The sequence below is a fragment of the Mus musculus genome, chromosome 2 (genome assembly GCF_000001635.26).
Source record: "Mus musculus strain C57BL/6J chromosome 2, GRCm38.p6 C57BL/6J".
NCBI lineage: Eukaryota > Metazoa > Chordata > Mammalia > Rodentia > Muridae > Mus > Mus musculus.
This window is the reverse complement of record NC_000068.7, coordinates 94,356,924-94,369,992: the sequence shown is the minus strand read 5'-3', so window position 1 is coordinate 94,369,992 and position 13,069 is coordinate 94,356,924. Positions and strand designations below refer to the sequence as shown.

The window sequence follows — 13,069 nt, the reverse complement described above, 5'->3', positions numbered from 1 at the left end:
TTTTTTTTAGTGATGGAGCTCTTACATAGGCGTGTGAAACAAAATTGGGAACTATAGAGAGCAAATTCTCTCTGTAGAAATAGATGGTCAGAGTCTCTCCAGACCATGTAATCAAGACAGAACCTAACTACTAGAATGGTCAATTAGTGGAGTTAATCTCTCCTTGCCTTATACAGAGAAAAATTGGAACTTTAAAGATGCATTTATAATTCTGTGTAGGGGGGGTGGGGTATTGCAGCACATGAATACAGTTGTCATCATCGGCCAGAGGTGTCAGATCCACCTGGAGCTGGGCTTATAGTGGTTGGGAGCCACCTGTTATGAGTGTCAAGAACCAAACCCAGGTCCTCTGAAAGAGCAGTATGTGCTCTTAACTACTTAACCGTCTCACCAGTGCCAACTGGGAATTCTTTAATGAGTTCATTTAATTAACTATTAATGAGTGTTTCTCTGTGTAGCTCTAAGAAAAGAGGCATAAGATTAAAACTGAGTGGCATAACACTAAGAAAAAGCATCCTGTTGCTGCATGACTTTGCTAATCATTTGTATAACTTTTTCTTGCCCCAGGAAATCATCAGATATGCCGGCTGGTCAACCAGCAGCATAGCTTGCACTGCCAATGGGACCAACCTGTGCGCTACCATCGAGGAGATATCTTTGAAAATGTGGACTATGTTCAGGTCTCTTCTAGTTCTTACTGTCACTCGTGTGTCAATAATTTCATGCTTTATTCCTTTGACTTCTTGTAAATTGAATTGCTAAAGTGTGTGACTATTATTGCTTTTAAGATTTTTATTGTCTGTTGTGTGTATGCTAGCAGATGTTGTTATCAATGATCAGTTGCATGAATAGCAATTCGTTTCCCAAAGTACTAGCACTGTGTCTACACACATGTACATTTGATTCTTTTCCCCATTGCTATGGGAGCCAAAACTGAGCTGTTACTACTATTTAACTCAGTTTTAATTTATTCTTTTAAACCTTCCTAATGCTCTAACCCTTTAATACAGTTCCTCATATTGTGGTAACCATAAAATTACTTTATTCTACTTTATAACTATAATTTTGCCACTGTTATATATCATAATATAAATGTCTGACATGCAGCCCCTAAGGGGTTATGACCCACAGACTGAGATCCGCTATTCTAAGGAGGAAGAGAGAACGATCTCTTTTAAAAAGTCTCATTATGTTGCCCCTCCAGAAATATGAACAAAATTATGTTACACTAAAAAAACAAAAAGATACTTAATAAGTACCATTGCTAGGCACATGCGTTTTCTTACTGACTATAAGCATATGTACAGAACACACATAGTCGTGCACACACACATGCCCATGCAGCCATTCTTGGTTGTCTGTTTTGAAGGAAGAATATGTAAATACAGTTATACTGAGAGCTATAAAACTTTTGCTGGGTGAATGATACTGGAAGCGTGCACAACCAGGTCAACAATCATAAAAAAAGATATCAAATGCAAAACCAGCATTTACTGTATCTTTCATAAGACCCACTGTGCACTGATCTAGAGAATTTCCTAGAGTCAAACTGTTAAGAGTCAAGAAGGCATTTCTAAGGAAACAAGCCATAAGGAAATTTGAGCTAATTTTCAAAGATTTTTTTTAATGTTCTTTTTTTAATTGGGTATTTATTTCATTTACATTTCCAGTGCTATCCCAAAAGTCCCCCACACACTCCCCCAACCACTCCCCCACTCACCCACTCCCACTTCTTGTCCCTGTCGTTCCCTTGTACTGAGGCATATAAAGTTTGCACGACCAATGGGCCTCTCTTTCCACTGAAGGCCGACTAGGCCATCTTCTAATTCATATGCAGCTAGAGTCAAAGATTTATTTTATGTATATGAGTATTCTATCTGCATGTTTGCCTGCATGCCAGAAGAGGCATCAGATCCCATTGTAGATCATTGTGAGCCATGATGTGGTTGCCAAGAATTGAACTCAGAACCTTGGAAAGAGCAGCCAGTACCCTTAATCTCTGAGCCAGCTCTCTCTAGCCCAAAATTTGAGCCCTTTAATTTGAAAAACCCCAGACAATAGTAATAGTAAGAAACAAAGACAAACAGGCCTTTCAGGAGGGGCAGCAGCAGTGTGGGGCAGATGCTCCTCTGACTTCCATGGACCAGTTGCTAGCATTCACCCATGGTTGGCTTTCAAGACAACTCACACCACCAAAGCATGTAGCTCCCTGTCATAAGCCCAAGCATTCTGAGGAGGAAAGAGGAAGGTTTAGAAATATAGCTGAAATCCAGTATGACTTTGGATGTCCTGTTGGTTTGGGGACTGTTATGGACCAGTGTCGTTTCAGTTATCTTGAGTCTGCGTAGCAGAAGAGTGTGTTTCTATTCATAAGACCTAGAGCTGCAAATTCAGCATGCTTATGTCTTTCTCTCATGTCCTTTCTTTTCCATTCCTCCCATGGTCCTTTTCTCATTCTCTGTATAACCAATAGAAATGTGGTATCCTATAAGTGTTGCAAATGTTTTATCTTGGTTTGGAGGAAGGGTGTGTGTATCTGTCTGTCTGTCTGTCTGTCTGCTTGTATGTGTGTGTGTGTGTGTGTGTGTGTGTGTGTGTGTGTGTTGTGTTCCTTTTATTTTTCTTGTTTCCTCTCTAGCTCTAAAGGTTATATTTGCAATTGGCAATAGTCAGCCAAATAAGACCCATAAAAATACTTTAAATTTTTTCTTGTTATTTTTCATGTGTATGAGTGTTTTGCCTGTATATACATATTTTGCATCATATGTGTGCCTGGTGCCTGCAGAGACAAAGAAGATGTGAGATACCCTAAAACTAGAGATACAGAGGATTGTGAGCTACCATGTGGGTGCTGGGACCCTAACTAGGTCCTCTTCAAGAGCAGAAAGTACTATTAAATTCCCAGTTGTCTCTCCAGCCCCTAAGAATTTTTTCTTCATCTTCCTTAGTTCTAACCACAGTACTAATTTTATAGAATAATAACCAATTCAGTTTTGACAGGGGGAAGAATAAATCACCTAATTAGTTTATCACTGAATCTAAACTAGGAAAACCATGGAAAGGAGTTAAAAGGACAGGAAAGCAGCCCGTGTTTCTTCTCGCCCTCTATGGCAGCGCTGAGTGGAAGCTGTTAACTACACTGCATATCCACAGGACAATAACTGTGGGACACAGTTCTAAGAAGTAAATGATCCTATTGCTTCTGACCTGCTTTCTGAGTTTCTATTAGACTGCTGATGAATGTTTACTAGGTTTCAGTTAAAGTAAAATCCTCCTCATGACTACATTTTGAGTCACAATTGGATTAAACTTTTCATTTTCTAGTTTGGTGATGATTCGTCAACCTCCAGTATGATGTCCGTGAACTTCGATGTTCCTACAAATCAGAGTGATGTCAGCGAGTCTGTCAGGTCTTCTCCTGTAGCCCATTCTGTTCTCTGGGTCTGGGGCCGTGACTCTGATGCGTATAGGGTAAGTGTGTAGAGACTGATGAAGGCATTTTCTCCAGCAGACACAGTCTAATACAGCAGTGGCCCTGCACTGCACTGATTAATGTGACCCTACGATATTGAGCCTAGTGCAGTGCACATTGAATAAAATTGCTATTAAATGGAAGACATTCTATTAAGGAATTATGGGTCAGTAAGCTCTTCCCTTAATTCCTCACAGTCAACTGGGACAGATAAAAGCCCTGATTCCAGTTCTGCATGCTGGGTTTAATTACTCGCCTGCATCTTCCTCACTGACATAGTCAGTACTCAATACTAGGCTGACACTAGGAAGTACTAGATAAGCTTCATTCCCTATTGAAGCTTTGTGGTAATGGAAGATGCATACAGTGAATACAGCGGTAAATGCATTTCTAGGCTACCATGAAGGTGTTGTATGTTCACTAGGTTGTATGCTAGGGCATGAGGACAGAAATGTGTACTTTTTATTTACCATTAAAATTTTTAAATTTAATTGGATATATATATATATACATATATATATATAAACATATAATTCAGCCATTGGAGCTAATTATTATACAAATTCCTTAAAGTATGATAGCTTCAAAATATTAGTACAGTTATTTATATGAAGATGAACATTTTATGAATTGCTAAAGAAATTGTTGGAAAGCTGAGACAAGAGAATTTCTTGAGCATTGGAATTTCCTTACTAAACAGATTATTAATTTTTGGCATTTAGCCAAAGAATTTTTGTTGGGATTTGTCCAAAGATAAGGTAAATTTCAGGCTCAAGTGACCCAAGTGGCCAGTGACATTTACCAGTGACTTATTTCCTTCCCCTCTTATGGTGTCAAGCATATTATTGGTTCCATCTGGAAACTTGATGGGCTCCTTCTAGATAACTGGACAGCAGGCCCTTTTGTTCATATGGACTGAGACTTGCTTCTCTTCCCAGTAATGCCACTCGTATGCCTTGTGTTTCACTGACCCAGCTAACATAAACCTGCCCTGCACCTGGCCAGTGTGCAGCGAATCGAAAAGACTAAGTCATACTAAGAATTGGTAGAAGAAATATTGTAAGTCAGGTAGAGTCTTCATACTTACCTGAAAATATTACTTTCTGTTCAGTCATTCTTGTATACTGTCTTAGTTGGTGTTACCATGACCAAGGCAACTCTTATGAAAGAAAGCGTTTTATTGAGGGGGGGGGGGTGCTTACATTTTCAGATGTTTAGTCCATTATCATGGGAGAGCACTTGGCAGCAGGCATGGCAGGCACGGTGCTAAAAAAGTATTTGAGTGTTACATACTGATCCTCAGGGAGAGCGAAAGACACTGGGCTTCCCATGGACCTTTTGAAACCTCAAAGCCCACCCCTACTGACACACTTCTTCCATAAAGGTCATAAGTTCTAATCCTTCTAATCCTTTCAAATAGAGCCACTCCCTGGTGACTAAGCATTCGAATATATGAGCCTATGGGGCCATTCATACTCCAGCCACTACAAATAGCTGTAATTTTTTTAAACATTTAGATTTATTTATCATATTTTGTGTGTATTAATGTTTTCCTGCATGTATTACATGCATGAAGTACCTATGTAGGCCAGAAGATGGCATTGGATCCTGTGGAACTAGAGTTAGAAACAGTTATAACCTGCCATGTGGGTTCTGGGAATGGAACCTGGGTCTTCTAGAAGAACAGTCAGTGCTCTTAACCTCGCAGCCGTCACTCCAACCCCTAGTATACCTAAATATACCCTAATATGTCTAAATTCTCTTAACGGTTCATTTAAAATGATAGTGTTGAATCTAAAGTAATCTATGAGAAGACTTATTTCTTTCATAGGACAAACAACATATTCTTTGGCCTAAAAGAGCAGATTGTACAGACAGCTATCCCAGAGTTCCCCTTGGTGGAGAATTGCCAACATACTTTCTGCCTCCGGAGAACAAAGGACTCAGGCAAGTGCAGATGGATGTGGCAGAGCTCCTGATTCTGCATGATTGTCTCCTGGCACCAGCCTTGGACTTGAAAGGTTAAGTCTTTGTCTTGAACTCACCCAAACTTGGAAAATATGAATCTTGTTCCTTTTTCTTGTGCCAGGATCCACGAACTGACCAGTGATGATTATTCTTCAGAAGAGGAGGCCCAACCCCCTGACTGTTCCATAACTGACTACAGAAAAAGCCACACTCTGTCCTACTTAGTCAAAGAATTAGAGGTCCGCATGGATCTGAAAGCCAAAATACCCGATGACCATGCACGCAAAGTAAGGCTCACTTAGGCTGCTCTTTCTTGCCGTCCATTCTGGGTGACTTCAGAAGCCTCTTAGATGGAACAGAAACTTGACGGAAGGTTTTCAGTGAGAAGCTAAAGTAGCGTAAGAATTGACAAGGTGACTGAGATGTCAGCCACGCTTCTCATCAACACAGCCTCAGGCAGCTCTGTGGGCTGCAGTGTGCAGAGTCCAGCCAGGCACTGTAAGTGCCTCCGACCCAGAGAGTTCTGTCTAAAGAAGGCCGTCCTGACTGCTTCAGTTTAGCTTTGTACCTTCTGAGCCTCCACAGGCTTATGTAATTAGACCTTGAAAGTTTTCCTGCTCCGGCCTTGTCAGCCTTGCTTTGGCTCTGTGTGAGAGCCTTAGGAGTCTATTAGTTTGATAGCCACCCAGGAAATTATAAGTAAATTCTATTAATACTGTTTCCTTTGGTTCCTATTAGTTGTGTATGACTAAGAGTACTTTATTAATATAGATATCTAGATATGTACTCCAGAGATAATATGTAGACTACCATATTTTGACAAATATATCTACTCTAAAACTACAAATGAAACCATATTTATCTTTTTATAGGAAAACAGACCATGGCAACTAATTTGTCTGTTGTTGTTATTTTCAACTGAGTATAATTAGACTACTTAGTTCCCATTCACTAAAGCAAGAAAATGGCCATTTCCCAGGTACTGTTGTGGGTTCTTAGAACACAAAGATGATTAAGGCACGATTTTTCTTTAGAGTTGCTCACAGTTACACAAACACTACAGAAGATAAAGTAGCTGAATTGAGGGCTGGTGCTTTCCAGCTTGGGAAGAGTGCAGAGTGTTAGTATATCCGATATTCCATGTTATTGATTCTGGATGGGGTGGAGTATATTACAGGACAGACAGACAGACAGACAGGGGAAAGAGAAAGAATGTATGTGCGTCTTTAATTTTTATAGTTGAAGGAAACTAGAGCATGTCTGTGAACCAGTGAATACTTGTGTTAGTGTGTTAATATACTTATATAGTATATATGATTATACGTGAGTAATTGTTCTTAGGGATATTGAGATGTCTCAGTGGGTTAAATGTTTGCCACAGAAGCTTGGGCACCTGAATTCAGATTCCTGCCCTGTGTGAAAAAGCTGAACAAGGTAGTCAGTGTTTATAATCTCCCGTTTGCTAAGCATGGGTGGAGGCAGGAGGACTTCTGGCATTTACTGGCCAGCTGCCCTAGCCAGTCAGAAAGTTCCAAGTTCAGTGAGAGACTGTGTCTCAAAAAATAAAGTAGGGAGTGACAGGGGAGACACCCAGCACTCAACCTCTGACTTCCATATGTCATATACACACAGGTATACACAGGAACACAAACAAAACACATACATGCACAAAAATCAATTCTGAGGCACTCACATAAGGACTGCATTTTAGAGATTCTTCTAAGCGTCTTCCTTGTTATTTTCAATTGAGTCATTATTTCTTTTGATATTTTCAGATTTTACTTTCCCGTATTAAAAACTATACTGTCCCAGAAGAAGAAATTGGGTCTTTCTTGTTTCATGCTATTAACAAGGTAAGTCATTTGTTTGGGACCTCTAAAACTTAAATCCTTCCTAAGAGCAACTAAAGTTTTTAATGTGTTTGTTAAAGATTCCATTTAGGACCAGCACTCTACTTTATACCTAATGGAACTGCTTTATATTTTCAGCCAAATGCTCCTGTCTGGCTCATTCTGAATGAAGCAGGCCTGTACTGGAGAGCAGTAGGAAACAGCACCTTTGCTATCGCCTGCCTCCAGAGGGCTTTGAATTTAGCTCCAGTTCAATACCAGGACATTCCTCTTGTCAACCTGGCCAACCTTTTGATTCATTACGGCCTTCATCTTGATGCTACAAAGTTGCTGCTGCAAGCCGTGGCTGTCAACAGCTCTGAGGTAAGGCTCTCCACTCACCTGTTCACAGTCATTGCTGTGGTGGGAATAGCTTGACTGTACAGTAAGCTTTGAGTCTGTCTAGGAATATTGTGGATGCCAACAAGAGCTGGCTGACAGGAGCCTGATATTACTGTCTCCTGAGAGGCTCTGCCAGTGCCTGACCAATACAGAAGTGGATGCTCACAGCCATCCATTGGACGGAGCACAGGGTCCCCGATGAAGGAGCTAGAGAAAGTACCCAAGGAGCTGAAGGGGTTTGCAGCCCCATAGGAGGAACAACAATATGAAGTAACCAGTATCTCCAGAGCTCCCTGGGACTAAACCACCAACCAAAGAAAACACATGGTGGAATTCATGGCTCTAGCTGTATATGTAGCAGAAGATGGCCTAGTCGATCATCAATGGGAGGAAAGGCCTTTGGTCCTATGAAGGTTCATGCCCCAGGATAGGGGAATGCCAGGGCCAGGAAGCAGGAGTGGGTGAGTTAGGGAGCAGGGGGAGGTGGGAGGGGATAGGGGGTTTTTGAAGAGGAAACCATGAAAGGGGATAACATTTGAAATGTAAATAAAGAAAATATCTAATTAAAAGAAAAAAAGAAAATGTCGTTTTCTTTAAAGAGTAGAATTTGCATACTTCAAGAAAAAAACAAATATTTTATTTTGATTATTTATATATCTTGAGACAGCATCAGGCTTTGTAACCAGAGCTCCCCTCAATTCATAATTCTCCTGCCTCAGACTCCTGACCCAAGATTACATACATGTACCACTGTGCTAGCTCTTTTCAGATTTGAATGAGTAAAACTAACAATTCTCATTTCTCTTCTTCAAAACTTACATATAAATAGAAATTGTACAGCTATGAAAATATGCTGTGACTCTCTATGTCTGCCTGCAACAGCTGGCTCTCACTCTCCCACTCATTATTGAATGCATTGTGTTTAGTATTATATTATTTTATAGATATAGTATTTAATTTATAGATATAGTTACACCATCTGATGCACAGTTAAACAGTTGTTGTAGTAAGAAACAATAACAGGGGACCGGGACTGTAACTGTGGTAATGTGAACAGCACCTAGGTTCAGTGCCAAGGGGCCAGATAATGTGCTGCCATGCCTAGCGTAACTGCTTTGTGAGTCTTAGTCCCTATTTTTAAGGTTCTACTTTAGGTTTGCAGAAATACAGTTATAATAGTTACCCAATTAAGTTGCCCTTAACCTCACCCCGGAATGATTATATATTTTACCTCCAGAGAATCCTTTATAAGAGATGGGTGTGAATAGCTTAGGTTTGTTTAAGAGACCATAAAACTAAATTTTAAATATAATAAAATATTGCCCATTAAGAGTTCAAAAAATGACAATTTTTAAGCATAATTGTGTAATGTCTACACTTTCCAGCAGACCTAGCTGCTAGTAAGTCTATCAGCTCCAGTGCTTGCTCTGTGCAAACACGGTGCAGTGAGAGCAGATGATGAGATTGAACATGACGTGAGCACGCCCTGCCCATGGGAGGCCCAGTGCTTCCTGTGTTCCCCTGCTGCTGCTGCAGCTAAGGCAGCTGAAGAAGGAAGAGCTGGGCTCTCAGAGATGCTTGTCTTCCTGTATTTACAGTGTAGTTACATTTAGTTGCAAAGGTCTGTGGCACTGATAAAAGATAAAAAGAGAAGTCAGTGAGTTGAGGTGAGTGAAGCAGAAGTGGAAACGCACTGTAACCAACACTGCCTCCCCAGCTGTCACTGGCTAGAAGTACCTGGGACCAGGAAGTCTTCAAGCATTTCAGAGTGACCTTGAAAAGCCTATACTACATTTAAAAACTGCTACTAGATAGTTTTAAGACCATTAGCTTAAATGGTTATGTAATCCATAGATTGTCATGCCATGTCTTTAGGTAGCTGATATTCCTTTTTTTTTTTTTTTTTTGGTTTTTCAAGACCAGATTTCTTTGTGTAGCCCTGGCTGTCCAGGAACTCACTCTGTAGACCAGGCTGGCCTCAAACTCAGAAATCTGCCTGCCTCTGCCTCCGAAGTGCTAGGATTAAAGGCATGTGCCACCACTGCCCAGTGGTAGCTGACATCCTTAATAACTATTATCAATAATGGTTTCTACCAGAGCCTTTTCTATATTACAGATAACTATCTTAGCACTAAAGATAGTAAGAATTTTGATAGCTCTGGTACCTTTCCCTGCTGGACAGTCCAGCAAAAAGTTTGGGCCAGGACATAGCAAGAGCTGCAGATCATCACTGCTCCTGGTCGTCATCTTAGGCATACATTTCATTGGTTTTCCTTCACTGAATTCTTTTAACTAGATCTAGACACCATCTGGTGTTTTACAAAAGTATCACCAAATCAAACAAATGTTTTACAACAGCACAGCAAGATCATCAAACCGCTGATTTCATCAGCAGATAGGCTTTTTCCCATGATCGATGAGTTGAGTACACACAGACTAAAAGGCATCAGAACGTACAAGCCTAGATTTGGACTTGAGGGTACTGACCGTAAAGCTCGCACTCTTTTTTTTTTTAAAGATTTATTTATTGTTATATGTAAACACTATAGCTGTCTTCAGACAGACCAGAGAACAGAGAAGGGTGTCAGATCTCATTATGGATGGTTGTGAGCCACCATGTGGTTGCTGGGATTTGAACTCGGGACCTTTGGAAAAGCAGTCAGTGCTCTTAACCGCTGAGCCATCTCTCCAGCCCCAAGCTCGCACTCTTTTAATGCCCCTAAACTAACACTTCATAAAACCAGGTTGCTTATTTTAAAATGCAACTTCTTTGTTTTAACATTTCTTAGTCTTTTATTTTAAGAATGTTTGGTTTTCTATGTTCTCACTGTGATAGTTCAAACTGGCCTCAAAGCTCTTGGTGGTCCTCTGCCTCTCAAGAGCTGGGATCACAGGCATGGACCACATGATCCAGGTTAGGAGCATGAACTGATGCTAGACTAAGTCAAGGAAGCTACAAAAGTTCATGTTATATGTGCACCTTAGAGACGTCGCTGTTTGATTCCACTCCTGTGAGCTTTGTGAAGAGCAAAGTTAGTGTGTGGTGGTAGAAGTCACACTGTATCAACACTGCTGCTATGGAGATAGGACTGAGAACCTCTGGGCTACTGCAAACATTCTCATTGTCTTATATTTGGGGCTGAGTAGCACTTACAAGGATATGTTCATATGTAATAATTCACTGAGTTACATACTTAAAACTAGTTACACGTTTTAGTGGGTTTTGATCTTTATAATAGCTGGTGTAAATAAAAGGAACTAGTTAGCAGTAACCTTTACAGAGCAACCTAAGAAGAGCTCACAGAAGAATACTGTAAAGGTTTCATGCTTCCCGGACCAGCAGTTCATTTATATTCTGCTGACTTCTTTTTCCCTTCTTTTCAGCCCCTGACCTTTTTGAGCCTGGGAAATGCTTACCTTGCTCTGAAGAATGTCAGCGGGGCACTTGAAGCCTTCAGACAGGCCTTGAAGCTAAGCACCAAATGCCCAGAGTGTGAGAGCAGCCTGAAGCTGATCCGCTGCATGCAGTTCTACCCGTTCCTGTACAACGCCACCTCTTCTGTCTGTGGCGGTAAGCACCTAATAAACGCCACAAGCTCACCCGGCTTTGCTGCCGTAACCCAAGCAACACAGAGATGGTTTGGGGAACTTCCTCCAGGGTTTTAAAAAGCTAACCCTAGCTGTATAGCAGAGAAATCCATTCATTAATTACTGGAATTAGTAGTTAACGTTGATTTCCAGACCTTAGCTAAGAAATACTGACTAATGTATACAGTGAAATTGTATTTTCCAGAGTTTGTCATGGGAGTATTTTCTCTCCCATAAATTTGTTTAACCCTGACTAATAATCACGGTAAAGGAAATTCATGAAGCCGTATGTGTCATGAGCACAGCCCTACATACTTACCCCTGAAAACAGCTCCCTGCCTTTCAGAGGAGTGATTTCCCCTTCCTGCACCTTGTCCATAGTGATGGTATATCACAGGGGTCCTTTCTCTTTGTGTGCAGCTGCCTTGGCAGAACTGGTATGAAGCTTAAAAGTCACATGAACCCTAATAGCCTTTGCTTTAAGGAAAAGATTGTCTGTTTCACATTCTGCCTTTGATCAGCAGCCTCTGGAGAGGTGGGGGAAGGCGCAGATCTTCTGCACTAGCCAGCGTTAGGTGGAGCAACAGTTTTCACTCCACTGATTGTCCAGATTATAGTATAAGGCATTCTAGTTCCTTCAATAGTGATATCAAAAACTGAGCATATCTCATACCCAGTTGACATGGCTTGACTTAGATAATTTATAATAGACTTAAGACCAGAAACTGGTTTCCTGGTTCACTTTACCAGACTGCCTCAGGGTTTTGATGGAATTGGGAATAAGTGTACTTGCACCAAAGCCTGTCAGAACCATCATATAGGTCAGATGCCTGTCAACATTGGGCATGATACAAATTAGAGTTCTCATGAATACCAAAGGCCTGGATAGTGTTTTAGCAAGGGGTAGTCAAGTGGCCAGCACAAGAATTACACAGATTCTTGCCTGACCATGCTCTGCCATACTTTCTGATCCCAGAAAAGTAGCATCATTGCCTATACCATGAACAACAATAAAAACCATTGCATACTTGCCGAGGAAACCAAGTGAGGTATTTATCATAGAGTGGGTAACTGGATAAAGGTAAGACTTCAGAGATTGATAGTAGGGCCAGTGACATGGCTCAGCAGGGAAACGCATGTGCTGCCAAGCCGAAAGCCATGACGTCAATCCTCTGAACCCATATAGTAGAAGAGAACCAGCTCCCACAAATTGCCCTGTAACCTCCACATGTGTAACTTGGCGTGCGCATGCACACATTAAATGAAAATGAAACTTTAAAGACATTTATTGTAAATGCAAAGTATTCAGAGTTTTCAAAGCACAAGTGTTGTTCTTACTCTTACTTCAACCTAGAAAATGTGGTCTTTGGATATTGCTGGTTATCCAAGAGGTCACATAGCAGTGACCTTCTTCTAAATACTATTTTTCTTGTATTAACATTGCATATTTGTGCTCAGTGTTGTTGTTTTGATTTGTTTCGTTTCTTGCACTTTCTTAATTCCTATGTCACTCGTGTCAGCAGAAAGAATCTAGTTGTGATGACTTGCCCCTGAGACCTAACTTGTACAAGAACAAATAACATGAGATAGATCTTCATCAGATGTGGAGCATCTGCTGGTCTAGATTATCTCAGTGACATCTTTGGGTGCACTATAACTAGGAAAGAAAGCAATTTAGCTTAGAAGATGGACTACCATTGTTCTTTCAGAGAGAACTTATCCGCAAAACTTGGACAAGATTCCATTTTTACCCATAAGTAACTAGCTGCATAAACCATGAAGCCTCTGCGCTGCTTGGCTTCCATCACAG

The 13,069-nt window shown here is 40.8% G+C and overlaps 1 protein-coding gene across 5 annotated transcripts in view; it reads left to right on the top strand.

Moving 5' to 3' along the window:
* The window catches only part of Ttc17 (tetratricopeptide repeat domain 17), a 105,945-nt gene that overhangs the window by 36,718 nt on the left and 56,158 nt on the right, over positions 1–13,069 (top strand). For all 5 annotated transcript variants that reach the window (NM_001355690.1, NM_183106.2, XM_006500310.4 and 2 more), the window contains exons 10-16: positions 568–680; positions 3,325–3,471; positions 5,304–5,419; positions 5,562–5,727; positions 7,216–7,293; positions 7,429–7,653; positions 11,056–11,242. In NM_001355690.1, coding sequence (NP_001342619.1) covers positions 568–680; positions 3,325–3,471; positions 5,304–5,419; positions 5,562–5,727; positions 7,216–7,293; positions 7,429–7,653; positions 11,056–11,242 — 1,032 coding nt within the window. The remainder of the gene's footprint in view (positions 1–567; positions 681–3,324; positions 3,472–5,303; positions 5,420–5,561; positions 5,728–7,215; positions 7,294–7,428; positions 7,654–11,055; positions 11,243–13,069) is intronic.